Source organism: Actinia tenebrosa, unplaced genomic scaffold (genome assembly GCF_029948245.1).
Source record: "Actinia tenebrosa isolate PJP-AT-01 unplaced genomic scaffold, QUT_ActTen_1.0 PGA_scaffold14__42_contigs__length_11649687, whole genome shotgun sequence".
Classification (NCBI taxonomy): domain Eukaryota; kingdom Metazoa; phylum Cnidaria; class Anthozoa; order Actiniaria; family Actiniidae; genus Actinia; species Actinia tenebrosa.
This window is the reverse complement of record NW_028292574.1, coordinates 4,288,062-4,316,035: the sequence shown is the minus strand read 5'-3', so window position 1 is coordinate 4,316,035 and position 27,974 is coordinate 4,288,062. Positions and strand designations below refer to the sequence as shown.

The 27,974-nt window shown below is 39.3% G+C and overlaps 2 protein-coding genes and 1 long non-coding RNA gene across 4 annotated transcripts in view; 1 reads left to right on the top strand and 2 right to left on the bottom strand.

The window, feature by feature from the left end:
- The window catches only part of LOC116298048 (centrosomal protein of 104 kDa), a 32,647-nt gene extending 15,488 nt beyond the window's left edge, over positions 1-17,159 (bottom strand). Inside the window, exons 1-12 of one of the 2 annotated variants that reach the window (XM_089030022.1) lie at positions 16,945-17,159; positions 16,162-16,305; positions 14,398-14,496; positions 13,783-13,820; positions 13,211-13,302; positions 12,540-12,621; positions 12,238-12,277; positions 11,368-11,466; positions 10,881-10,955; positions 9,781-9,872; positions 9,550-9,598; positions 9,126-9,186 (exon numbers count right to left, since the gene is read on the bottom strand). In XM_089030022.1, the coding sequence (XP_088886148.1) occupies positions 9,126-9,186; positions 9,550-9,598; positions 9,781-9,872; positions 10,881-10,955; positions 11,368-11,466; positions 12,238-12,277; positions 12,540-12,621; positions 13,211-13,302; positions 13,783-13,820; positions 14,398-14,472 (703 nt within the window). In that variant the 5' untranslated portion in view covers positions 14,473-14,496; positions 16,162-16,305; positions 16,945-17,159. Of the gene's footprint in view, positions 1-24; positions 5,929-9,125; positions 9,187-9,549; positions 9,599-9,780; positions 9,873-10,880; positions 10,956-11,367; positions 11,467-12,237; positions 12,278-12,539; positions 12,622-13,210; positions 13,303-13,782; positions 13,821-14,397; positions 14,497-16,161; positions 16,306-16,944 lie in introns of those variants that run through there. The other variant, XR_016119792.1, reaches the window with a different exon arrangement.
- Positions 4,930-21,921, top strand: LOC148911253 (uncharacterized). Its single transcript, XR_016119793.1, has 3 exons — positions 4,930-5,057; positions 9,803-9,956; positions 21,805-21,921. It is a non-coding gene; the product is annotated as an uncharacterized LOC148911253 (long non-coding RNA).
- LOC116298050 (uncharacterized) lies at positions 18,574-27,871 on the bottom strand. Its single transcript, XM_031706391.2, has 7 exons — positions 26,828-27,871; positions 25,273-25,441; positions 24,051-24,306; positions 23,188-23,415; positions 22,443-22,697; positions 21,832-22,017; positions 18,574-20,213 (listed from the first exon to the last, which is right to left on the bottom strand). The coding sequence occupies exons 1-7, from the start codon at positions 27,585-27,587 to the stop codon at positions 19,758-19,760; spliced, it is 2,310 nt and encodes a 769-aa protein (XP_031562251.1). The 5' UTR covers positions 27,588-27,871; the 3' UTR covers positions 18,574-19,757.
- Positions 27,872-27,974: the final 103 nt, after the last annotated feature.

Genomic DNA, 27,974 nt, shown 5'->3' with positions numbered 1-27,974 from the left:
TCCTAGTCTCTTGGGGCTTCGTACCACTCATCCTCCTTTCGTAACGTATTGGGCTGTAACATCTTCCCCACCTTGTCCACTCTGGGGGACAATATCAGATTCACTCTCACTTGAATTACGAGATTGTTCACAAGCCGTTTCCCCACCATTCGGAGAAAAGTCCCTTTCCTTGTACTCCTGTTGAAGACTTGATTCAACTTCTAGCTTGTGTAAACGCTGTACTGGTCTGTGTATAACGTTCTTCTCTGTTCGCACTGTCGCAGTTCTAACGAGACCATCTCGTCCGGGATGTACTTTTTCCACTCTTCCTAATGGCCACTTTAGACGACTAACGTTATCTTCAGAGACTAGCGCTATGTCTCCCACTTGCACGGGGGGCTCTGTAGTCTTCCACTTGACTCTTGTCGTTAAATTATGCAGATACTCCTTCTCCCAACGCTTCCAGTAATGATTAAGCAATCTCTGTAAGTACAAATATCTTGTGACTGTTCCTTTTGTTGAACTCTCGAGGTCGTCTTTCGTAGGGCTTGGCAAACTTTCAAGTGCTCTTCCAATGGTTAGATGAGCGGGAGTGATTGGCGATAGATCTCTATGGTCATCACTTACTGCTGTCAATGGCCTGGAATTGATAACTGCCTCTACTTTTATAAGCAGGGTGTTAAGTTCACTGAAGCTAAGAAGTGCTTTACCCAAAACCTTGCAAAGTGGCTCCTTAACAGCTCTGCACATCCTTTCCCACCAACCACCTCTCCATGGCGAACGTTCAGTGATATATTTCCATGTTATTCCTTTGGACGACAATTCTGACTGAATACGGTCTTGGTCGAGCTTGCTCCACGTAGCGTTACTCTTCCTTGCAGGATTACCATAGAACTTTTGGATCTCCTTGCTTGCAGCCTTAAATGTCTTTGCATTATCCGACCATATCGTACTGCATAAACCTCGTCGGCTTGTCATACGGCTCAGCGCTTGTAAAAAATCGTCTGTTGTGAGACTGTTCGTCAATTCCAAATGGACCATACGCGAAGACGCACATGTAAACACGCACACGTAGGCTTTCTTGGTGCTTGTACCTTCCTTCACATACAATGGGCCTGCGAAGTCAATGCCGACATTTGTGAACGAGGGCGAGCATTGAACTCTCTCTTTGGGTAGTGGCCCCATCTTCTGTCCACAAGGTCCCACTCTAAGTTTCTGACAAGCAACACACTTTCTAATGATACCTTTCACCTCTCTTCTCCCTTGAGTGATCCAAACTTTGTTTCGTAAAGTTGACAGAACAGTCTCGGGCCCAGCATGCAACAGCTGGACGTGTAAATCTCTTACTAGTCTTTGTACAACGGTATGTCCATGAGGTAAGATAATCTGATGCTTGTTCTCTTCAGGAAGGTCCGCAAACTGTAGTCGTCCTCCTACTCGTAAGACTTGATTCTTTTCGTCGTAGTATGGGTCAAGTCGAAGGAGACGGCTGCTACTTGTCAGCTGTTTGCCTTCTTTCAGTGTCTTGTAGTCTTCTGAATACACTTCCCTTTGAACAGTTCTATAGCAATACATCTCTGCTTGTTTCAACTCCTCGCTAGACAGTTCAGTCACAGTAGAAACAGTTTTTGCTTTGAACAATCTTACAGCCTTAAGAACGTAGGCTGTAACACGAATCAACTTCAACCACGTACTATAAAGGTTTGGATCCACTATCAGTACAGGTTTTGTTAGGACAGATGTACACGAATGTGTCGCTCTTCTCTCTTTCTTGCAGTCATCGGGTTCCTCTTTGGAAAAACTCTGAGCTGGATGCTCCTCTACAGGCGAGGTTAACCACTTGGGCCCGTTCCACCACAGTTCACTAGATTCAAGGTCACCGCACGATAAACCACGTGTCAACAAGTCTGCCGGGTTCTCCTTACTGGGACAGTACTTCCAGTTCTCGGGGTCCCATGTTGACTGTATCTCTAAGACACGATTGGCAACGAAAGGCTTCCAGCTAGAACTCGGTCCTCTTATCCAATGTAGTGTTACCATGCTATCAGTCCAACATACAACACGGTTGGTCTTCATATCAAGTGATTCTACAACAAACTTCAACAGTCTAGCGTTAACTACTGCAGCTAAGAGTTCGAGTCTTGGTAGTGAAACTGTTTTAATAGGTGCGACTCTTGTCCTTGACATAACAAGATGTGCTGTTGCCTGCTCAGACTCATCCTTTACTACCATGTACACAGCAGCTCCATATGCCTTTGGGGAAGCATCCCCAAATCCATGCAATTCAACAGTTGATCTCGAGTTAAGGCCTTCGCCGAAACATCGAGGTATGGCGATGTTCGTAACTTGCTGTAGCTCGGTTTTCCATGAGGACCACTGGCTTTCAGTGTCTGAGTCTAGAGATTCATCCCATTCTAATCCTTTTCTCCACAGTTCCTGGAAGAGGATCTTAACTCTCACTGTGAACGGTGATATCAATCCAAGAGGATCGAAAATCCTTGAAGCATGGCTAAGCAAAGTTCTTTTCGTAGTGGGGGTGCGAGATGTGGCCACTTCCTTTGGGGGAATGAATCTGAAGCAATCTGACTTTAAGTCCCATGACACGCCAAGTGCTTTGAGGGACTCTTCTGATGCAAGGTCTACCATTGGCAACGGTGCTCTGTGTTCAGGCTGAATGTTGTCCATCACTTGTTGAGAATTGCTTGCCCACTTTGTGAGATTAAAACCACCACTCTTCATGATTTCAGTTAGTTCTTGAGTCAATGTTAGTGCAGCATCATCTGTTTCTGCACCTGTCAAGCAATCATCTACGTACATGTTTTCTAAAAGTTCCTTGGCAGCTCTTGGAACAGTTTCGAGATAGCCCGTAACGTGCGCATGAATTGTTGCGATAGCAAGGAACGGACTACAGTTCACGCCGAACGTAAGTCTATTCATTCTATAGACACGTGGTAATTCATCGGAGTTAAGCTCTCTCCACAAGTAACGATGCACGTCTTGATCTGGTTTTGCAAGTTTGATCTGCAGGAACATCTTTTCTACATCTGCGAGCAGACCAATCTTGTGAGTACGAAAGCGGGTAAGAACTGATGCTAGATTTGGTTGTAAGGCAGGACCAGGAAGTATGCAGTCGTTCAGAGATACGCCTTGTTCGTCCTTCGCCGAGGCGTCGAACACGATTCTACATTTGGTTGTTGTTTTATCATTACGAAATACAGCGTGATGCGGTAAGTATCTAACGTTCGTGGACTGTTTCTCTTCGACGGGAACTTCCTCTGCGAATCCTTTCTCCGTATATTGGTCGATCGCATCAATGTAAGCCTTTGCCTTTACTGGGTCACGTTTCAGTCTTCTTTCAACTCCTTCCAATCGCTGCAGAGCTTGTTTGTAGTTGTCAGTCAGATTTGCATGGCTCGGTTTCCATGATAGCCGCACTTCGTAGTTGGATCCATCAAACTTTAATTCGCGATTAAAGTCTTCAACTGCACATTCTTCTTCCTTGGAACGAACGGCACTCTCCTCCTTAGAAATTCCAATTGCTTCCAGTTCCCAGAATCTTTTCAAAGTCTGAGTAATTTCAGTGTTCTCTAAGACTGCTATCATAGAAGTAGTATTTTTGCTTGTCCCCTCTATTGGGCCTGTAAGCACCCAACCGAAAACTGACTCCACAGCTGTTGGCGAGTTTAGTGAATTTCCTCTTTCACAATTTCCAGTTACAAAGCTATAGTAAAAGTCGGCACCAATCAGCACATCTATCTCCACAGAATCACGTGGATAAGAATCTGCAAAGTTCAAGTTTTTCAGATGAACGTTCTCATGAAGATTCAAGTTTACAGGACCCAGTGGATTGCAGATCTTTGGGATCGTAAGAGCCTCCATCGTAACAGCTTCCGACGAATTTCCGTTGACCGCAGAGAGAGAAAACTTTACTCGTTGTAGTCTCTTTGCTTCACTTGTCTCACCACCCAACGTTGTGACACTTACTGACTCTGTTGGACCTTTAAGGCCGACTGCTTCTGCAATGGTCTTACGAACGTAAGATCGCTGACTTCCAGAATCTAGGAGTACACGTGCTACTAAACTTTGATCATTTGCATACAACTTGGCAATCGCTGTAGGTAACAAAGTTTCTGTTGGCTTCTTGAAGTCAGTTGTAGCAAATCCATTTAATGTAGCACCTGTAGGTGTCTGTGTTGAAGTACGTTGCTCGTGAAGTAAGTTATGATGACGTCGACCACAATCAGCTACAGAACATTTAGGCTGACGACACACCTTGGAGAAATGTTTAGCATGAGAAGGCTTCAAACAGTTATAGCACAGCTTGTTTGACTTGACTAGCTTCCATCTTTCCTCGACCGATTTTTTCTTAAACTCTGGACAGTCCCCTGACTCATGATTACATTTGCAGAATACGCAGCAAGGTGTTACACTGGTTGCGTCACTAAACAGGGTAGATGCTGTGGTTAATCTGTCTTGTTTGATGTTTGCAGCAGGTTTTCGTTCAACTTTAACTTTACCTTGACCGTGGGTACCTGAAGTAGAAGTTGCTTGCTGGTTTCTTTCACCAGCTTCCTTTGAGACAAGTTGTCGGTTTAGGAACTTGAAGAATAATTCGAGATCAATCTCTTCATCTTTAATGTCTGCGAGCTCTAACTCCCATTTTTCTAGAAGCTGATGCGGAAGTTTACACTCAAACATTGGTAACAAGATACAAGCATGTGCCATTGGTTGTTCACCTAGAGCCTCTAGGGCCCTAGTCCTGTTCTTTAATGTGTCATGCAGGTCACGTAAGGCGCGTGCAGACATACTCGTCGTTGATTCCAAGTTGATAACTGACTTTATAAGCGATGAAATTACAATTCGTTTTCTACCATACCTGTGCTTTAATGCTTCTACTGCGGGCGCATAATTCGCTCCAGTGACTTCGAATCCATCAACGGTTTGCAATGCATTAGCTTTCAGTACTGAGCGTAGATAAGTGAATTTCTGTATGTCCGGTAAGTCGTCGTTGTTATGTACAGCGGCTTCAAACTGATCCCAGAAGTTCTGGAATTTCAACAAATCACCACCGTACGTAGGTAATTCTAATTTGGGTAATTTTAGGTTTTGGCGGGTTTCTTTAGACGATACACTTTCAGCTGATTTGCAAATTGCTGTTTCGATATACTCTTGAGCGATATCGATAGCTCTGTCTATTGCATTCAAAATTTCGTTGCAATTACGAAGTTCAACATCATCTTCAGCAGTGAGGGATACGAACTGCTCTCTTAAATCGAGACATGAAATACGACACTCATTCAATCTTTGCAATCTCATTTGCATTTTGATCTTATTTGTTGAACTTTTACTTAATTCGGTGACAGCAAGGGTTATAGATTCGACATCTCCTTGCAATATCTTCAATTTACGTTTAAGTTGCTCGATTTCTTCTAAATGTGGCTCAACTTTCGTTAGAGCGGCGTTTTGTTTATTTTCTTTATGTGTCGGCAAAGAGTCTGCATCATTGTTGTCGAGTGTTTTGTGTTGATACGATTTCAGAGAAAATTCATGTGTTTCTAACCTTTGGATTAAAGTTTTCTTCTTTCCACTCGTCGACAAACCCTTTGATTGCAAAATGGCACGGAGTTTTTCAACAGACATGCGACTAAAATAATCTTCTTCTTGATCGGCCATCATGGCGGCGAACACGTGTGACGACTGATGAATGTTGACCTTGGAATTTCGAACTTTAGTCAACCCACAGCTTTCAATCGCTTTACAAATTACTTCCTTTTAGTTTTACGATGCAAAATCCGGCTCGAAGGACCAAATGTTGTGGAACTGACGACAGAAAACGCCTTTTACAACTCAACAACTTTACTTGAGACGTTGACTTCATTACAAACATGTCAGCACGAAATTCGATTCCTTAAGGGGTTACAATTTATTCCCCACCCGGGGAGGGTACTAATATCCTAGTCTCTTGGGGCTTCGTACCACTCGTCCTCCTTTCGTAACGTATTGGGCTGTAACAACATGAAGAGGGATGATGGTTATCAGCCTACTCTCATTACACCAACAACACATAAGCAACCCTGACTGAAAATTTTATATCCATTCTTACCAACACCTGACCAACACCCTACTGACACCTTACCAATACCCTACTAACACCTTACTAACACCTTACCAACCCCATACTGACAGCTTACCAACACCCTACTAACACCTTACCAACACCCTACTAACACCTTACCAACACCCTACTGACACCTTACAACACCCTACTAACAACCTACCAACACCCTACTAACACCCTACCAACACCCTACTAACACCTTACCAACACCCTACTGACACCCTACCAACACCCTACTGACACCTTACCAACACCCTACTAACACCTTACAACACCCTACTAACACCCTACTGACACCTTACCAATGCCCTACTAACACCCTACCAACACCCTACTAACACCTTACCAACACCCTACTAACACCCTACCAAAACCCTACTGACACCTTACCAACGCCCTACTAACACCTTACCAACACCCTACTAAAACCTTACCAACACCTTACCAACACCCTACTAACACCTTACAACACCCTACTAACACCCTACCAACACCCTACTGACACCTTACCAACCCCCTACTAACACCCTACCAACGCCCTACTAACACCTTACCAACACCCTACTAACACCTTACCAACACCCTACTAAAACCTTACCAACACCTTACCAACACCCTACTAACACCTTACAACACCCTACTAACACCCTACCAACACCCTACTGACACCTTACCAACGCCCTACTAACACCCTACCAACACCCTACTAACACCTTACCAACACCCTACTAACACCCTACCAACACCCTACTGACACCTTACCAACGCCCTACTAACACCTTACCAACACCCTACTAAAACCTTACCAACACCTTACCAACACCCTACTGACACCTTACAAAATTACCTAAGTACAAAAATCCTGACAATCGTTTCTAGCCTTAGCAGTCAACCTTGCACAGTATATAGTAAGACTATAATTAAATAATATATAATATATAATATATATATAATATATATATAATATAATATATATATATATATATATATATATATATATATATATATAAAATATAATATATATATAATATATAATATATATAATTTAATATTTTCTTTGCAAATGTCGGCACAAATACAATTGAGAAAGTTAACGCCTTGGCAGAGCAATTCAAGTGTGAATCCAACAACAGCACGTTCGTCCCTCGAGGGTATCCCGAGTCCGAACAATTCTTCTTTGATAATCGCGTGAGTCGTAATCAAGTGCAAAAAATCATTAACTCAATGGCTTCAAACAAAGCTCCTGGAATAGATAAGATTCCTCTCCACGTTATAAAAGACTGCCTCCCTGTCATCTTACCATCGATTACTTCGATCGTGAACGCCACTTTTAGCTCTGCACAATTTCCCATCGCTTGGAAAATAGCCGAGGTCGTACCTATTCCAAAGGATGGCGATCACGAAATCCCAGACAACAACAGGCCTATTTCACTATTACCAGTGTTATCCAAGGTTTGTGAGAGAGTCGCTCATGATCAGTTAACTTCATATTTATCAACCAATCAACGCTTAACATCCAAGCAAAGCGGAAATAAAAAGTGGAATTCAACCGAGACATCTGTCATCCAAACAACCGATACTATTCTCGAGGCCATCGATAAGAAACAGCTTACTGCTACTGTGCTGCTCGACATGAGTAAGGCCTTCGATAGCATTGATCATAAAATCCTTATGACAAAACTGCAGGACGTTGGACTGTCACCTCTAGCCATTCAGTGGTTTCGCAGCTATCTTACTTCACGCTATCAAGTCGTCAGAATCCAAACTGCAGTCTCAGACCGTTTGCCTATGACCTGTGGTGTACCACAGGGAAGTATCTTGGGTCCATTGCTTTTTAGCATATATATAAACGATCTCCCAAGCGTTCCTGAACATTGTACTACTCAATGTTACGTTGACGACACCAAATTGTTGCTTACTTTCAATCTCCAGGACCAACAATATATTGTTTCAAGACTTAATCAAGACCTTTTCAGAATAACTAATTGGACACTCGACAATTACCTACTTCTAAATCCCGACAAAACTAAACTTATCATCTTTGGGAGCAAAGTGATGACTGCTAAAGTGGAAGATTTTCGTCTAACGCTACTGGGAAAAGAACTTACACCTGTCAAGTCAGTAAAGGATTTAGGAGTTCTCCTTGATTCCAACTTGACGTATAAAGATCATGTACAATCGACAGTGTCTAGTTGCATGTCGCGTTTGGGACAGATTAACCGAGTAAAACATGCCTTTGATCAAAACACTCTAAAAACCATGATAAATGCCTTAGTTTTCAGCAAGCTCTACTATTGCTCTAATGTGTGGAGCAATACCACTGAGAGTAACCTGAACAAAGTCCAAGCTGTGCAGAACTTCGCATGCCGTATCATTAGCAACAAAAGAAAGTACGATCACGTCACGCCTATTCTTAAAGAGCTACGATGGTTACCCGTCAGACAGCAATTACACTACCGTAATGCAATTATGGCATTCAAATGCATGACTGGGTGTGCCCCTGATTCCTTATGCTCGCGATTTATTCCAAGATCAAGCATCACGCAGCGTACGACAAGAAACTCGCAAAAGCTGCAGATACCTCTTTGCAGAACGACTACTGGACAAAGATCATTTTACTATAGAACTGTCAAATTGTGGAATTCACTAGACTCTGCCCTTAAGTTGAGCTCAACCGTGAAAGACTTTAAACGGACATTAAAACAACATCTTATTTCAGATTTTCTAAAACCTTAATGTAATTTAAATGTACGATTTATTTATCTATTTATTTATTTACTTTATTCTTTGATCTTTTCTTTTTGCTTCTTATATAATTATATATAGTATTATTTTAATTGTAATTAATTAGGCCCTTTATTCTGAAAAGCCTTATAGAGGACGAATAAAGTATGTATGTATGTATGTATGTACTTTGCTGATCCTTAAACAACCTACTGTCAGTAAATCCACCAGTATGTGACACCCTATGAACTCCTTTGGAGTTGACTGTGATCTGCAGTCAGCATTATAGTATATTGAGGCTTACTTTGCACTGCTTCTCTTTTCTTTGATTCTAATCTTCTGATTAAATTAGCTGTTTCTGGATCCTGTTACAAGACAATTAATGGAAAAAGCTTTAAAAAGGGTGGCGTGTTGGTGTGAAGTTTTGCAGAGGGAGAAAGATCAACAATCCCAGAGAAAAAGAGGCCTATCTTTCATTCATTCATTTGTTCATTATTTCATTAACTTAGGCTAATCATTATCATCATCAATACTATCACCACTACAATATTTATATTTTATATTTTACAACCCCCATTCCCTGACAGGGCTCTTCAGTGATGTTCCACAATGATCATCATCAACAATGCTAAATCATCATCCATCACAGACACAAACCAGCTTAGTCTAATCATCATCATCATCATCACTGCCATCCCCACAACAATGATTATCATCATCATAATTACCTGGTACATATCAAATGCTAAATCATCCATCGGAGACACAAATTCAGTTCTTAAAAAAAAAAAAGTAAATTGGAAATTTAAATTCAATCTTTTTAGAATAGCTAAATGGGTTATGATGCAAGAGCTATGAATTTTTTTTGCAAAGCAATGAGTTGTAATGGTATTAAAATGAATGATTGTGGAAACAGCCTATTAGCCTAGCATGCCTGTCGATCTGACTGTGTATCTTACCTGTTTATTTTACCCCATATAGGGTCCCCCGTCATTGATGCAAGACTCTCTGGCTTCATGTATCTATGGACAATGTTGTCAACACTCTTCAGCTGAAATAATAACAAAACAATGTAAGAGTTAATTACCGAGAACGGAGGCAATAAGACATATACATCCCGAGGGCCACAGGCAAGGTAATAAAGTATTTTATTTATCAATTGAGAAGGTTTTCTATCAAAAGCCTATATATAGTTATTAACCAGGTTAATAACTAGCTATATATTGACCTCGCATTTATAATGAGGGTTATAACAAAAATAAAGCCTTGTGAATAACAAAGAAAACTGTGTCAATTGAGAAATAAATTCTAGAAGATAATCTTTAAACTCTTCCCTCCCAGTGTTTTGGATCAAGGATCAGGGACTAGAAGATCATTAGGCATAATGTACACATATTTTTGTACTTACTGGATCAGGGTCTAGTGGATCATCATACATAATGTACATTTTGTACTTACTGGGTCGGGTCTAGTGGATCATCATACATGATGTACATTTTGTACTTACTGGATCAGGGTCTAGTGGATCATAATACATGATGTACATTTTGTACTTACTGGGTCGGGTCTAGTGGATCATCATACATGATGTACATTTTGTACTTACTGGATCAGGGTCTAGTGGATCATAATACATGATGTACATTTTGTACTTACTGGATCAGGGTCTAGTGGATCATCATACATGATGTATATTTTGTACTTACTGGATCAGGGTCTAGTGGATCATCATACATGATGTACATTTTGTACTTACTGGATCAGGGTCTAGTGGATCATCATACATGATGTACATTTTGTACTTACTGGATCAGGGTCTAGTGGATCATCATACATAATGTACATTTTTGTACTTACTGGATCAGGGTCTAGTGGATCATCATACATGATGTACATTTTTGTACTTACTGGATCAGGGTCTAGTGGATCATCATACATAATGTACATTTTTGTACTTACTGGATCAGGGTCTAGTGGATCATCATACATGATGTACATTTTGTACTTACTGGATCAGGGTCTAGTGGATCATCATACATGATGTACATTTTGTACTTACTGGATCAGGGTCTAGAGGATCATCATACATGTTGTCATGTGGATCTGCAATCACATTCACCGCCACCAGATTCACCTTTAAAGAAAAAATAGAATTTCTTGTCAGTACTTTCTAGTAACTCACAAATTGAATTGATAGTTAGCTTGTTAGTTTTTGCAAAGGAAAGAAAAGCAGAGAACTTGGAGAAAACCCCATAAACCAAGGGAGAGACCTAACGAACACTATTCACATGTGATGCTACGTCCAGGAATCAAACCTGAGACCCCAGAGGTGTGAGGTGAGTGCACTACCACTACACCACCCTTGGTTCACTAATGCATGTGATGCTGCGTCCAGGAATCAAACCTAAGACCCCAAAGGTGAGAGACGAGTGCACCACCACTACACCACCCTTGATTCCCAAACCACCAAAGCAAGTCTAACCCACCCCACCCCTGTGCCAAAACCAGGTGTTAGCGCAGCGGGAAGTAATTTAATGGTTACTTGCCTGGTTGTATAAGTTATATCTATTGACATGATTCTTGTGTATTAACAATTTAATGAACTGTCCCTCGGCATCCAGATGAATAGATTTTAGCTCTCTGGCCTATGAATGGTAGTTTGTAAGAACAATGAAAAAAAATACACTCATGATGTACAACTGACAAAATAGACCTATCCAGTGTTTTCCCATTTCAGACTATGTGTCATTCCCTAGAGTATTATTTCTTTCTTTAATGGTAGCACGTGAAAATACATATGCATATGAATACAACTCAAATAAAGAATCTTATTCTCAAGAGAGTGACACATGGTCTGAAATGGGCAAAACATTACGCCCAAGTGGATTTGGTCCATTCTAGAATGTTCTTTACAGTAACCACAAAACAGTTGTGGCATAACTTAGAAACAGCAGTCTTGGAATGAAATTGAACACATCATTTTAACCAATCATACAGCTAAGGCTGCAATTGCCCTATTTCACTATGACATCACTGCTTGTTTATGTGGGGGATAGAATTGCCAAATCCACTAGAAATTCAACAAAAATTGCATCTAAAATGGCCTGGTTTTCTGATATAATATGTGTTAATATGTACTAAAAAATATTCTGAGCGTTTGCTGGCTATTCTACTTCTCTTCGATGATTGATACAGGTTTTAGAACAATTTTCAGTGAATTTGTGTTGATTTGACCCCATCCGACGACCATGATCCTTTGCGTTTAAACAATAGACTGTTTTGATGTGACGTTATAGTGAAATAGGGCAATTGATCCAGTGATAAATGCTCATTAATGCAAAAATACTAAGTCATAGAGCATGGTATTCTTCACATATATAAATGAGTGTATCTACTGCTGGACATGTTTACTGTACCTTGAATTCTGTACTTTCATTGTCTGAAAGCCCAACATACCTGATAAGAGAAACGGTGACACCATGAATGATATCTGTGCAATAACAGCTGCAATTAAATAGCAGCAGAGCAACAGAATCCTTAATAGCCTCTAACATAGTATGACAACAGCAGCAGCAACAACTGCAGCAACAACAGAAGCAATAGTTTTCCATTAACAGCAACAGCAGCACAGGCAGCAGGACAGCAACAACAGTAACAATTGTGGTATCAACAAAAACACAACATTTTATAACATACGACACAATTTAGATTTCCATACCCTAATCTTTTATATCTACAGGTCAACAATGAAGCAGGTTGTCCTATTGGTACTTTGCCTACAAATACTTCTATCTTGGTCGCTGAAACACAATGCACAATAAAGTCATCCATACACATAAACCAGACTTTGAAAAGGAATTTCAATATTGTTATAATTCACCTTTTCAGCGCAATCCGTCACATGGTATAAATAGTTTTGAATTGTGTTACGGTCACCAAAACGTTGGGACATTGTTCTCGGATTTCTGTACAAATGTAATGGCTTTAAATGAACTATTTTAGTTAGTTCTCTAAATACAAGTAAAAAATCAGTTTCATAACTTGATTGAAGCTTTTCTTATTGCTGTTAAGAGAGCTAACTAAAGAAATCTACCTAAATTTTCTCTTTAAAGTCAGTGAATGTGTATGGAAATCTGAGAACAGTGTCTGAACTTTTTGGTGACCGTAACACAATCCAAGCTAGCACCAAAAAGGTGAATTATGTGTGAAATCAAAATATGACAACCAATTTGAATAACTATTGTTCTGGACTGACTAGCCTAGCGTTCACGTAGAAACATGCATGAGAGGCTACTCATTCACTAGTCTGTGCAGAACAATAGTGTTATTTATATTGGTCGCTACTGTATTTTTCAAGTGTTTTGTATATCAGTTATAAAGTCTACTCACGTATCAAATATTGATGAGCCAAGACCTGTAGTTTTCGTATTCTCAGTGTATCTTTTAACATTAAAACTATTTCTTGGGGAAACAGGCAAAACCTGCCATAAGGAAAAATATTATACAATAACTGTGTGTGTTAAATAAATATTATTTTAATTTTATCTTTTGGATTTAATGTTTGTTCCCAAACCAATGGTCTCTTTTCTACTTAATGTAATTGTTCAGAATTCTGAAAGAAGGATCATTCCAGCATAAAAATACACTAGAAATACAAACTGAAATGTGGAGAAATTGTACTATACAAATATGATAAAAAGGTAAATTATACACCGTGAAAAGATGAAAAAACTTACTGACGTTTCGGACGCTAATCCTTTGTCGGAGTAAAAGAGAGGAAGAGATGAAGGACTAGTGTCCAAAATGTCAAAACGTTTTTTCATCTTTTCACAGTGTATAATTTACCTTTTTATCATTACTGTTTCATTAAAAACACTGACGCAGCTCACACTAGTTTTTAGCTAGTTATATCTTCTTATTCAAATATGGATGAACCTATTCAAACAGGGATGAACACTGACCTTGACGACTGCCATCCCTTTGTAGTAGGGCTATGAACCTAATGAGAGAGAAAACAGAAAACTAACTATCCAGTACTACATATGTATTCTAAAAATATTATCAATTATTAATCTATTGATAATAGTGAGACTAAAATCGACGGGTTCCAAGCATTCCCAAGAGTCAAAAGACAAAAACGTAATTGGTCATCTTGGTGCAGTTAACAATGCATGGATGCTAATGAGAAATCTTTTGTTAATTAAAGTGCAATTACTGTAAATGGGGACACTAGCAGACCATTTCGACAAGAGAACCAATGAAAATATAGAATGAAAACAATGCGTTCCATCTTCAGGCATTTGAGCCAATCAGAAACCTAGACTGTACAGAATGGTAATCGACTAGATAGTCATTGTCATTTTCTCTTGAAACAAAAAGATACATTGAAGGCTATTGTTTTCTGCTGCTTTCTGATTGGCTACATTATGTATTGCTTTCCTTCTTCAATTCGATTGGTTCTCGCTGTCTATGTGGCCCCGGTTATAGTAGTTACATTGTAAATGCCACAAACATGGCCACGATAGTGTAAAATGCAATCGAAAGAATGGTTCTTGATTGTATACATGTATATATACCTCTAGTTCTTTAGCGCTGTGCCCTTCATCTGCACCAGAGCAGTGCACAACTTGAAATGGGACTTTCTTTGGCATCAATGACTATAGATTCTGAAATACCTACAAAAATGAAGAATGTGTAGTTCAAAAATTATCAATACCCCCCTCACGGAGGAATTTTTTTAAGATACCCCCTACCCCCCTGGAAATTCCAATTTTCTTCCATACAAACTCTGTAATTTTTGTTCTTTCTCTGACCCCCCTACTCTTCGGAAATTCCAAATTCCTCTGTGGGGTGGGCATGGATGATTTCTGGAACTACACAATTATAGCATGTTCACACAAGGTATCTTTAAATAAGAAGATATATTCTTAAAATTTGTTAACAATGATGAAGTCCACATTAATTTCCTGTTCTTTTATTCTTTTGTGAATGAATTCTTAACAGAAAATTCAGTCTCATTAGTATTGTTATCATGCACACCTGAACAGATGTTACAAGATGTTTATCAACAAGATCGTGATTAATATATTTATATACAATCATTTAGTAACGTTTTCCAGGGGATGTGGGGGAGTTTAAGCTTATCAATATCTGATTCAGGGCAGGACTAGCTCACAGATCTACATATAGATTGATCGCTGAAACAACCTCTGGGCTGGTCTAAGTCAGTGCATGGCTAACTCACAGATCAAACCCTGAAACAACCTCTGGGCTGGTCTAAGTCAGGGCATGGCTAACTCACAGATTGAACCCTGAAACAACCTCTGGGCTGATCTAAGTCAGGGCATGGCTAACTCACAGATTGAACCCTGAAACAACCTCTGGGCTGATCTAAGTCAGGGCATGGCTAACTCACAGATTGAACCCTGAAACAACCTCTGGGCTGATCTAAGTCAGGGCATGGCCAACTCACAGATCAAACCCTGAAACAATCTCTGGGCTGATCTAAGTCAGGGCATGGCTAACTCACAGATCAAACCCTGAAACAACCTCTGGGCTGATCTAAGTCAGGGCATGGCTAACTCACAGATTGAACCCTGAAACAACCTCTGGGCTGATCTAAGTCAGGGCATGGCTAACTCACAGATGGAACCCTGAAACAACCTCTGGGCTGATTTAAGTCAGGGCATGGCTAACTCACAGATAGAACCCTGAAACAACCTCTCGGCTGATCAAAGTCAGGGCATGGCTAACTCATCACAGATAGAACCCTGAAACAGCCTCCAATTGATTATATAAGTTTGCTAACAAAATGAAACTACTGTTAGTACCATTCTAAAAAATGTATCATATTTACATGATATTTAAATATGTCTTGCAAAAATCAATAGTAAAAATATCTCTTGAACAAGATTTGTACTGAAGTTACATTCTGGCGCATTGAAAATAAACCTTTGGACGAAAACCAAAATAAGCTAACATCGCTTTTTAGATTTCGAATTTAAGAAATAGTTTCAGGATGAGGCTTAATTATCTTATGCCCTGAGTAATACAAAATACCAAGCACGAACATTATACGTATATAATTAGAAATACCGTTAAAAAACAAGAAAATTAGTGAATAAATCTTTGCACAGTCAAAACAAATAACAGTTTGTTCGGTTTACATTGACAACGAACGTCTAACATTGTACAAGAAAAACAAGCAATACTCTAAAACTTAATGACTAAAACAACAGAAAAGAAGCAAATATCACAGTAAAATACATTATAGGAAGTATATACAGAAAGTCTAAAAGCAGAAGTAAGATTTTTAAGGGAATAAATCAAGTTTAAAATACCTCATAAATATACGTGAAAACACTCTCAGCGACCCTTCAAAATTTTGGCGCGAATTGGTTGAAAGATTAGGCTTTTTTCCAGCTTTTCAGCATCAAAGGATGACGAATTGGAGCTTGAGTCCTTACATATTCTTCTGTATTAGGCTGAAGAAAGTATATTTTTTTCAAAGAGTGAAAACAGAGGATTAATTCTCTTTGATTTTGTATTCAAAGATAAGGGAAGGTGAGTGTGAGCCTTGAGTTATTTGTCAGCGGGGTTAAAGTTTGGTATGTGGGAGGGGAGGGTGGGGAAGGTACGGCCGAATCCAAAGGATACTCCTAGTTCAGTTATAAGGGATACTCCTAGTTCAGGTATAAGGGATATTCCTAGTTCAGGTATAAGGGATATTCCTAGTTCAGGTATAAGGGATACTCCTAGTTCAGGTATAAGGGATACTCCTAGTTCAGGTATAAGGGATACTCCTAGTTCCTTTTTTCAATTATTCCCACGAGAATGAAATAACCAAAGACACAGTGGCCATGTTTGATGATAAAACAAAATAATTAATGGACAATTCTTTTTTTAAAGTGGCAAAGACGTCACGTGCAAACCAAGACTACGAGCCGATTCATCAGTCATGGTACTTAGAAAAATTGCTAGTGATATTACAGATTAAACGCCCGGCAGTTCGACGAGTCTTCAACGTAGTAAAACGGATTTTAAACGATAAAAAGTTAGGGGGGAAAAATTGCAAAATTTTTTTAGTAGGCATAAGTTTCAGGGTCACCCATCCAGGTACTTACTTTGCTAACCGGACTTGACTCAGTATTATTGAAACCCAAGTTTTTTCCCACTGGACCACGGTTCCAGGTGAATCAGCATAACAATAGCCGTGAAAACAATGCACCAGATAGGCTAGACTTTTTAACATAAAACTTTCAACCGATTCCGTGCGTGGCAGCGATGCAAGGGATTAGCCGATATGGTCTGGGGGCCGGCTGGTCTCTCCCCTGATGCTTCGGCTAGAACATTTTCTTGCGTAATTCGTGCACCCAAGGGCAGAAGGATTTAATCGCCGTCAGGTCCGAAGTCCATACGACGCCTCAGCTCTGCGGATGTCTCGGGGGTATGGCAAATTGAATCGATTTCTTTCTTCTTCTTTTTTTTTTCTTTTTTTTTTTTTTTTAAACAGTTTTCAGCGTGTTTATATCACAGTACAGAGACATGCGCGCGCGTTTTATATTCCTTATAAATATGAGGCGAATAATTGTTTTAGCATATACCAACTTGTGTACAGAGTAACTTATTTTCATATACAATAATTCAATAAAAACAAACAAACAGAAACTTGCAGTTTGCGTGACAAATTCACGCAAAACTTTTAGCAAAACTTTTAGGCCATACTTCGTTGCCTTTTTAGTATTGATAGGAACGGCATTTACTTTCATTTTTTCAATTTCCTTATCGGAAATTGTAGCAACGATTGCCGGAAGATGCCATTTTGTTGCCGACTCAATATTCCGAGATGCAGAGGGTAATATCGTACAATATTCTCCTCCAATTAACCAATACACCAGTTGGTATATGCTAATATATATATGTATAAATTTATGACACAACGTTTCTGCAATCGAGTGTATACACTTATTTCAACAAAGTTAGTCACCTGAAAAGCTACAAAGCTGAGACAGACAAGGATTATGAGTAGATACATTTTACATGTTTCAACCGCTTGATAACTGTTGATGGACTTGAGATCTTCTACCAGTTACAAGTTAACCTCCTCTTAGCATCCTCAACTGCTGCAGTTTGTGTCAAAAGCTTTACTTGTTGGATATAAAACATTTCCCCATGATTCTCGGTGATCACAGCTTTAGGTTTTTGTTGACTAACTTTATTGAAATAAGTGTATATATATACAGGAAAGTTGAAATATAAAAATAAAGAAATAACAAAAAAAATTAAATTCTATTTTGAGCAAATTACGTGTAATTATTTCACTCTGTTGAAGGAATAAGAAGATATAACTAGTTAAAAACTAGTGTGAGCTGCGTCGGTGTTTCTAATGAAACGGTAATGATAATAAGGTAAATTATACACCGTGAAAAGATGAAAAAACTTACTGACGTTTCGGACTCAGACGAAGGACTAGCGTCCGAAACGTCAGTAAGATTTTTCATCTTTTCACGGTATAATTACCTTTTCATCATTACTGTTGAAGGAATAGATTGACATTTTTGATATAACCTTACCTGCCTATTACCTAGCTTTTTTTTGCATGAAAGTATTTATGTGTTTTGATTTGTATTTTGATATTGTTACGAAGCTTCACGTCCAAAACCTTTTCTGCCTCACCACAAATCATAAAATTCACAAAAGCATATGATACAAGTTGACCATTAGATTGGATGTGACGTTTTTCAATTATGAAGAAAATATTTTTAATCTTTATTTTTTTACAAAATTTAGGCATGAAATTACTAGTTATGAATATTGAAATAACATATTATGCATAAAAGCTGCGAATTCGCCATAAGAAGGTATTCGCGATCCGACGATCCACTTCACCAAAGTCCAGTTCATTCCAGCTATGCTCGGTTCCTGGTTTTCCAAATTAAAAAAATCTCTCAAAATTCAAAATCTAGAAGCATGAATCAAATTTCAAAGACTAGACATGTTTTTGCTATGCATTAAGATTGTCCATACCCTTTAAAAAGCTGAACATTCCACGATTGTTTTTGGGTGGTATTCGGGATCAAGTCAATCGACGTCCGGTCTAGCTTTCATCAAATCACAAAAATCACTTATGTATGATGTCAAGAATATTTGAAATCAAAATAGTAAATTTGGTAAAAAGTGCGAATTATGAGTAGTTCTCCTTCGTGTAGGTACGGGTACGGGTACGGGTACGGGTACGGGTACGGGTACGGGTACGGGTACGGGTACGGGTACGGGTACGGGTAGAGGTCTAGGTCTAGGTCTAGGTCTAGGTCTAGGTCTAGGTCTAGGTCTAGGTCTAGGTCTAGGTCTAGGTCTAGGTCTAGGTCTAGGTGTAGGTGTAGGTGTAGGTGTAGGTGTAGGTGTAGGTGTAGGTATAGGTATAGGTATAGGTATAGGTATAGGTATAGGTATAGGTATAGGTATAGGTATAGGTACGGGTACGGGTACGGGTACAGGTACGGGTACGGGTACGGGTACGGGTACGGGTATAGGTGTAGGTATAGGTATAGGTGTAGGTATAGGTATAGGTATAGGTATAGGTATAGGTGTAGGTGTAGGTGTAGGTGTAGGTGTAGGTATAGGTATAGGTATAGGTATAGGTATAGGTATAGGTATAGGTATAGGTATAGGTATAGGTGTAGGTGTAGGTAGGTGTAGGTGTAGGTGTAGGTGTAGGTGTAGGTGTAGGTGTAGGTGTAGGTGTAGGTGTAGGTGTAGGTATAGGTGTAGGTGTAGGTGTAGGTGTAGGTATAGGTATAGGTATAGGTATAGGTATAGGTATAGGTATAGGTGTAGGTATAGGTATAGGTATAGGTATAGGTAGTTCTATGGTATGTAAACAAGCAATGAAAAGAATTATCAGAGTCAAATGATTGACACAAAGCTATCAATACTGCTAATAATAGCTCTCAGTCATATGTATAAAATTTGAATCTACGTCAATATTGGTGATGTAATCAGATCCTTCGGGTTTTCCCAACCCCTCCCTAGTTAGTACATATTCGCACCCAACATCCTTAATGTTCTTAGTGCATCGTATATATTCATCGATGCTTTCAGTAAGGTAGCTAAGAGGAGTAGAGCCGTGTTTTAAAATATGGTAGTGAAAATCTTTAAGATTGAAGGACTTGCCTAACTCCTTCTGCGCATGCTCACGTAGTTTTATGATATGCTGTTGACCAACCATGTACGCGGTTGCTTGTCCGGGGACGCTTTGATAACGCATCACTTCCTGTTGCATGACGTCACTTGTTTCCCACATGTACTCTTGAAAGTACTGAAGAGCTTTTTGGTGGGAAAAACCTTTATAATGCAATCCGGTGTCCACTACTAGGCGAATTGCGCGCCACAGCTGAAACAATAAAAAATAAAAATTATCATTTGTATAGGAAATCGCACGATCTCGAGTACAATTTGGAAATTAATAGACACGAGTAATGTTTTGAAAGTTCTTGTAACTGCATGAGCCTTTAGGCGAGTGCAATTAAAGAGCTTTCAAAACATTACGAGTGTCAATTAATTACAAATTGTACGAGAAAATCGTGCGATTTTTTGTTTATAGTTCACTCAACAAAATGTCAGTAAAAAATGCGAAGCGACGCCGTTCATCTTTGTCTATTTGGCGGCCGATTTTCAGTCCATCGCGCAACTGAAATGCATAAAAAAGATTAGTTCTTACGGCTTTAAAATTTCATTTATATATTTTTTTAAGTACAAAATGATAGAACATAATTGTTTTGACATTGTTTTGGCCGTGTTGCCATAGCGACTTAATTCGGTACTCCTACGGAGTACAATTAACGCTATAATTGTACTCCTCTCGACCAATCAGAGTCGAGTAATTTTGTTGAGTGTACTATAAATGAATGAATCTTACTTTCTTATTGGTTAGGGCGCGTGCTTTATGAGAGTACAGAGTACGCGCGCGGGTACTTTTCGTTACTTTTTAAAAATATGAAAAAGTTATGTGAAACAAGCCCACTACCGATACATGCTGCGCTTGTCGTGCACAAAGATTTCAATATGAGGCTTATTCGTGATGAATTAATTTTTTTCTTTTCTCCTATCACGAATTAAGAAGCTTTTGCTGGATTACTAATGTCATATCAAAAACCTTTTGTAAGATGCTCTTTCGATTGCAACTTACGAAGTAATTTCAAGTTTGTTTGCCATACTTTCAAGAGAGCCTTCCCCAAGGAACCTTTGGCTGAATATAGCCTACTTCCGAGATATTCCTTGCTTGTCACACACAAGGGATTCAATGTGACGGGCTTCGTGCATAATGCTCAGTGATTCGTGACAGGGTAAAAAGTATTAATTTAATAGCGCAGCGCACTGATTCTAAAAATAGCTTAAAGATTCGGACAAACATTACATTCTCTTTAACCGCTACAAGGATTATACAAACCGATTTTTTTTTTCTTTTTTTTTTTTACTTAAAGTTACAATAATAACCCATGTAAACTAAGATCAACTGCGATCGGCTGTGAAAATTATCTAGTGAAAGTAAACTTGTAAGTTTGATTGTCCGAATTTCGCCTTTGTCTTCGTTTTTATGACGTCACGGTTGCGCTGCACTATTCAGCACGTAGCCTCAAACTGAAACCCTTGTGTGTGACAAGCGACGCACAGTGGACGATCGATTCGATATCAAAGTGATATATCAGCACGTGATTTTTTGTTTCAGTAGACCTCCTCGGCTCTGGAGCGCTCGAGCGTAATGTTGATCCCATTTCAGACCACATGTCATTCCCTTGAGAATAATATTCTTTGTTTGAGTTATAACCATATTCATGTGTCTTCTCATGTCAAACCGAGCGCAAACCTTAAACAAAGAAATGATACTCTAGGAAATGACACGTGGTTTGAAATGAGAAAACATTACGTCAGAGCCGAGGAAGTCTATTGGCCTATTACTGACCATCTTGCTTCTCCTTCTACAGGTTAACTACAGACACACCGATACTAACCTGACCTCTAAGCATTCCATATTTGTACATTGGTTTATTGGCGTACATTTCCATGTCCACAGGAATCAATGGGTATTCTGCATACACAGCCCAACCCTCGTTAAACGCTGTGTACCTCGTCATGGTATCCAACCATCCAATCACCCCTCCACAAAGATCACGAAAATGTTCCAAAAGCCCCTGAGTCTAAAAATGTAGTTGTTAATCGTTAATCGTAATAGATAGTGCAGTTTTCGTATGACTGTGAAAAGCTCAGTGTCGTGAGCGTGACGTGCCGTGAACGTGATACTTTCAAGAATTTCAATTGGCTGATTTTTTTTCACGCGCAATATGATTGGTCTAAAAGTGCCGCGATCTTGGCGTGACCGTGTCCGCGCGGATGGAGAGTAAATTCTCGTGCAATGTGATTGGTCTCGCGTGTCCCTTGCTGTGTCACGACCGTGTTCTTGCCGTGAACTTTTCACGGTCATACGAAAACTGCACTAACCTAGTTATGGAGATACAGTTTGAAATAGGAAATACAACCGTGCGTCAGTCAATAAACCAATTACACACCACACACACAAATAAAAAAGGTTCTGGGATCGGACTCAGTTCGTTAGTAATCGTACCTGAGTATGGTGTCCAGGTCTGGCTTCATGTCCAATCATAGTCCACTTGCCGTACTTTGGTCCTAGTCGTCTTACGTGAAATGGTATTGAAACACGAGATGAACTGTGGCAATCCGGATAAATTCCATGATATTGTTCAATAAGAAATTGAGGACTGTATTGTATGATGACATCGACTGGACAGTTGGGTGTTGTATGTTTTGAGCCTGTGAAATAAAACATTTCCACAGTCTTGGAATCCATAAGACTCATTACCTAAAAAAACGTTAAGACATGGTCGTTATAACAAAAGAAAAACCTAATGTTATCCACACCCTTAAACACTCCGTGGGCTGATCTAAAACAGGACATCAGGCTAACTGAAAAAACAAACTCACAGATCAAACCCTGATACCGCAACCTTTGGGCTGATCTAAGTCAGGGCACAGCTAACTCACATGCCAAATTCTTTCCTCTAACCTAGACGACCTCGCCAGCACAGATTTTCAGCGTAAATTAAAGAGGCAATAGATATCTTCTGGGAGAACCCTTCACTTAATCAGCAGCTCTCCCATGTAAAGTTAAAGCTTGCTTTGTAACATTTTTGTCATCTTTTGTAATTTTAATTTTAATGCCAATCTTTTGTTCATTTATTTAACCGTTCACTCATTGTAAACTTCATTACTGACGATGGCTGTAGGACAGCCAAAACATGTCTAGATTAAAGATTGGTTTCTATTGATCAACATTCTGAAGTAATACCTACTTTATAAAGATCCTTTACCAATCTCTGCATCGCTTTATATCGAACAGGACAATACGTCTTTGCACTTGAACTGCTTGTACATCGTTCATGTGCTGTTGCATTTGATTCTATCTCAGGGATCAGATCCGCGCCGTAGAACATCGATGAATCGTTTAACTTGCGTGCAAACATTTCTTTTGCTTGCGTGGTATTGGATGTGTGGGTTTCGTTGCGAGCTAACTCGAGTACCTGTGAATACAGCAGATTATGATATAGCTTAGATAGTACAGTGACAAAATTGCTTCACGCAGTATACAACTGGCTGGCCATTGTTATCGCCATCCAGAGTTGAGTGCTAAGAAACTAGTGCTATGGGAGCCCACTCATGGACATCGGGGTCGAGGTAGACCAAAGACAGCCTACATCGACACGCTGAAGAGGGACACTGGAACACCCGACGCCAGCAAATTAGCTTCACTGATGGATGACAAGAGGATTTGGAGAGGACTAGTGGTTGCCCGCCTTCGGGTGACCAAGTGAGTGAGTGAGTTAGATAGTACGCACGCTTGATTGACAGCTCACAACTTTACTCATTTTAACTCAAAAGTCTGGGTAGAATAGTCTGGGCACACGATGCAAGGATGTAAGTTATAAAATAGGGGCTTTAAGGCGATTTGCAAATTCAACTGCTAAAGCTCTGAAACTGCAACGCGCAAAAAAAGTATACTCATATATGATACGAAGTATAGCCTTAGCGATAGGCGAGCACTCTTGCCGCTTTGTTAGCTGCGTGCTCCCAATAAATGTTGCGCTTCTTCATTCGGGATGCCGTGGGTGCATATACCTTTGCGCTACTTCATTTGGGATGCCGTGGGTGCATATACCTGTGCATATAACTTGTTTATCATTTTCAATCCCAGGTCATGTACTTCATTGGGTGTGATGTCACTTGTAGTAAAATACGGCATGATACTTTCATAGGCCTTGGAGCCGTTAAGTCGTTGGCCAGTTGGTAAGTACGGGTAAGTTAATTGGTTGGTTTTCGAACCATTAATGTACACATGAGTCAAAGGCAGACCTGATAATCCACTGGATTCATTCACAGGCAAGCAGTGCTCGAGGTAGGTGGTTTTAAGATATCTAAAAACAAAAGGGTTTACGGTGTGACTACGCGTCCATTGTGAGCAAATAAGAGTTGTTCTTTTGGCAGAAAGTATTAGAAGGCTATTTGGATCAACAGTTTCGATACACGGACCAAGCGAAAGTAAGCAATTTTCAGCCATATTTCTGCAACGAAAATCGTCCCTGGAGCTCAAATCGATTTTTCCTTTTTTCTCAAAAACCAAAAAGTATTTTTCAAAACTAACCACACAGCGTTTCGTACTTCATCATACACTACTTAAATCCAAAAGTAGAGCGAATTCGAAAATTTGAGCCTTGCCGCCGTATGTTTGATTTTTACAGACCGTCGCTCTTAAAATTACATAATTATGGATGGTAAATATTGCTCTCTCACCAATTTGCATCCTAGTTTAGGTGGAGCTGAGTTAGCTACTCAGCTAAACCTTGTATTCTTGAAAACTAGTTGCGTTTTTCTGGATCAGTACTCCCATTTGGAGTTCGCCTTTGCTCAGTCTTAGCCTCGATTGTGTACAAATGTATTTTTCTTTTATTAAGGTTCATTGTATTGTAAGGAATATACGTACGATGGTACAATACGTGTTGATTAAAATGCCACGGGTTTTGGTTGAATAGGTGAATATTATAATACACAACCGAGACTAAGGCTGAGCAAAGAGAACTCGAAACTGGAGTATTAATCGACATGTGAGTTAGCCATGCCCTGACTTAGACCAGAGGTTGTTTCAAGGTTTAATAGACCTCCTCGGCTCGGCGTAATGTTGTCCCATTTCAGACCACGTGTCATTCTCTTAAGAATAATATTCTTTGTTTGAGTTGTATCCATACTCATGTGTCTTCTCATGTGCAACCGAGCGCAAACCTTAAACAAAGAAATGATACTCTAGGAAATGAAACGTGGTCTGAAATGGGAAAACATTACGTCAGAGCCGAGGAGGTCTATTAGCATAAAATATACTCACTCACGTGATCAGTTTGTATAAAGGTTCGCCAATGTATTTTAACACGTGATCTCGGATGTCTTGTTTAACGGTCTTATTGTACTTAGTAAACCATTTTTCCTTTTCCTCTTTACTTAGTTTGTCCAAAGTCGAATCCCTAGTCAATCCTTTGGCAATTCTTTGTCTCATCACATCTAAAAAAAAACGATTGCATAGTTAGATAAAGTTGCGGCTCGTGCTTATGGAGTTTCTGTGGTTTTGGCGGGATTTTTACCGCCAAAACGGGCAACGTGGACGCGCTTAATCCTTTGCAAAGGAAACCTAGTCATGGAAAGTAAGTCTATCACGCGCCACTAAGAACATGCGTCATGGTGTCATGAATTATATGCAAAAAAAAATACTCTTACCTTTTTCTGTATTTTTTTTTTTTTTTTTTTTTTTTTTTTTTAGTGTTACTAAGTTAAAGGGGAATCAACGGGGTAAACATGCTTCCAAAATAAAATAAAGCTTCAAAATTCACCGATAAATAAAAGGGATTAATGGCTGAAGGAAATGACGACAAGGGAAAATAAAAATAGGTCAGTGATTTAGCTTCCCAAGTGGTAGCAAGAGGTCTTACTCTTAAGTAAAAGCTAAAAGTTTTACAAGAAAATGTGGTTTGCGAGGAACATTGGAGGGCCAACAGATCGTTTTTAGTGCCTTATGTTTGCGAACTGAGAGTTAAGAGAGGATGTCAGCAAAAATCGAACATACGCCGGCAACAGTCGAAAAATCGAATTTGCTCATATTTTAGTATTAGGAAGACCTTGATGCGATATAAACCGTGGTATACTTCATTTGCCAAAATATCGCTTTATTTCCGAGAAAAACGAGGAAAACCAATTTGTGCATAATTGACCCTCTGTAAAACAAAATACCCAAAACAATCACTTTACTCACGATTAGAACATTGTTTTAACTTCTTAAATTCTAAATATCGACGTTTTATTCTACATAGCACATGGTTTAAATATTTTTTGAAAGTTCTTTATATTTCATGACGTGCCAAAGTAACTTGGTAATAAAAAAAATTTCGCCAACATAAATTTATTGGAAAATAATAAAATTTCACAGATTTAAAGCCAATACAATGGTAAAAATAGTTTTTCAACAATCAAGTCCATACACATTTTTGCAAAGGCACGCGAGGCACTCGAAGTTGGATGATATTTTGGCTCTTTCAGAGGGTCAATTATGCACAAATTGGTTTTCCTCGTTTTTCTCGGAAATAAAGCCACATTTCAAAAAACGAAGTATACCACGATTTGTTTTGGCTATATGTCTACCTTAAATATGCCTTAAAATTGAGAGAAAAGTAGGGATGCTACACTGTGCAATGTCGTTGCCAGTTGCTGCATGCAATCCGTTGCGAAAAGTAGAACTGAGTTTTATCGTGCAACGCTACGCACAACAACAATAACAACAAATAAATAAAATTGCGAGACAACCCTCTTATGCTGTAAAATACAACTTGTCAATTTGCTGGGAATATATATTGCACAGTGTAACAGGACCTAGCTTTAGAAGACCGCTATATTTACCTTCTACTTTATTCATGTTCCTGTAGAAAACAAAAAAGGAGTGAAGGCCTCTTTTGCAGTCATCGATGTCTCTCACCATCCCGGCTCTCACTCCATCTATTAAGTTTTGTCTGTACTGGCTAAAAGTGTGGTTTAAGGTTTTGATCTTATTCAATAATATTTGAACCTCGTTTACTGAAGAAGGTGGTACGATCCAATGACTAAATAGTCGAGTAAAAGTACAGATAGACTGCATTTCTACACAAAAAAAGCCTGGTCCAAGAAGATAGTACCCAGTGTAGTAATTACCATCATAAGGCATACCAAAAACGTGTTGTAAATAATGCATGACTTGAGATAAAGCCTTTCGCTCGCGAGGTTTCAACAGTTGTTTCGTAATCTTTTTGCCTTTTATTTCTGCCAGCAACTCGAAGGATTTGTCAGTTGTTAGTTTTATTTTGGCAGGCGAAGGATCGTACCCTTGAAACTTTTCCAGAATTTCCTTCTTCAAAACGTTCGGCTTTAAGTAAATTTTCTCCGGATGAAGATCGTAAAATGTGTCTTGTACTTTCTGTAAGAATTCAGGCAGTCCAACGCGTAGTGCTTCCTGGGAATAGTTGCAAGTAACTGGAAGTATCGAAGAGGCTTTTGGACTATAGTGATCCTTGTGACACGAAGCGACAGACTTCTCGTGAAGGAGAATAATTCCTGATATAATGCATGCTATTCCTGCGACAACTAGGGCAACACACACAATTATTCTTATACTATTTTTGGTCATTTCTCGACTGTTCTCTCTCGACTGCCTTCAACCTTTCAATCGAAATAGGATTCAATATTAATCGAAAGACAATCAGATTCCGCCAGAACAATTTTATATGCCTTTTCAAGTAGCACTCATCTGCAATCAATACATCAAATCTCGTCAAAATCCTTCTTAGCTCCTTAGATCGATTAACCAATTCGATTGTAAATTCTCTATACTACCACCGGATACTATACTTGACATTGAAGGTCACACCGCTTCCTTGCATACGCGCAAATATCGCTTGGATACAAAGGACCAAAGATTTAAGGACTAGGGAAATGGCGGGGTATCTGTTGTAACTTTACTTTAAAACTTTTTGATTCATCCTCCAATTTCGTTCCCAAAGCCGTCATTTCTTCT

Coding starts and splice junctions, on each gene's coding strand:
- LOC116298050 (XM_031706391.2), bottom strand. CDS start 27,587: ATGACCAAAAATAGTATAAGAATAATTGTGTGTGTTGCCCTAGTTGTC. Junction 25,442..26,827: donor GAACATGAATAAAGTAGAAG/GTAAATATAGCG, acceptor GTTTTTTTTTAG/ATGTGATGAGACAAAGAATT. Junction 20,214..21,831: donor ATGGAATGCTTAGAGGTCAG/GTTAGTATCGGT, acceptor TTATTGTTTCAG/CTGTGGCGCGCAATTCGCCT.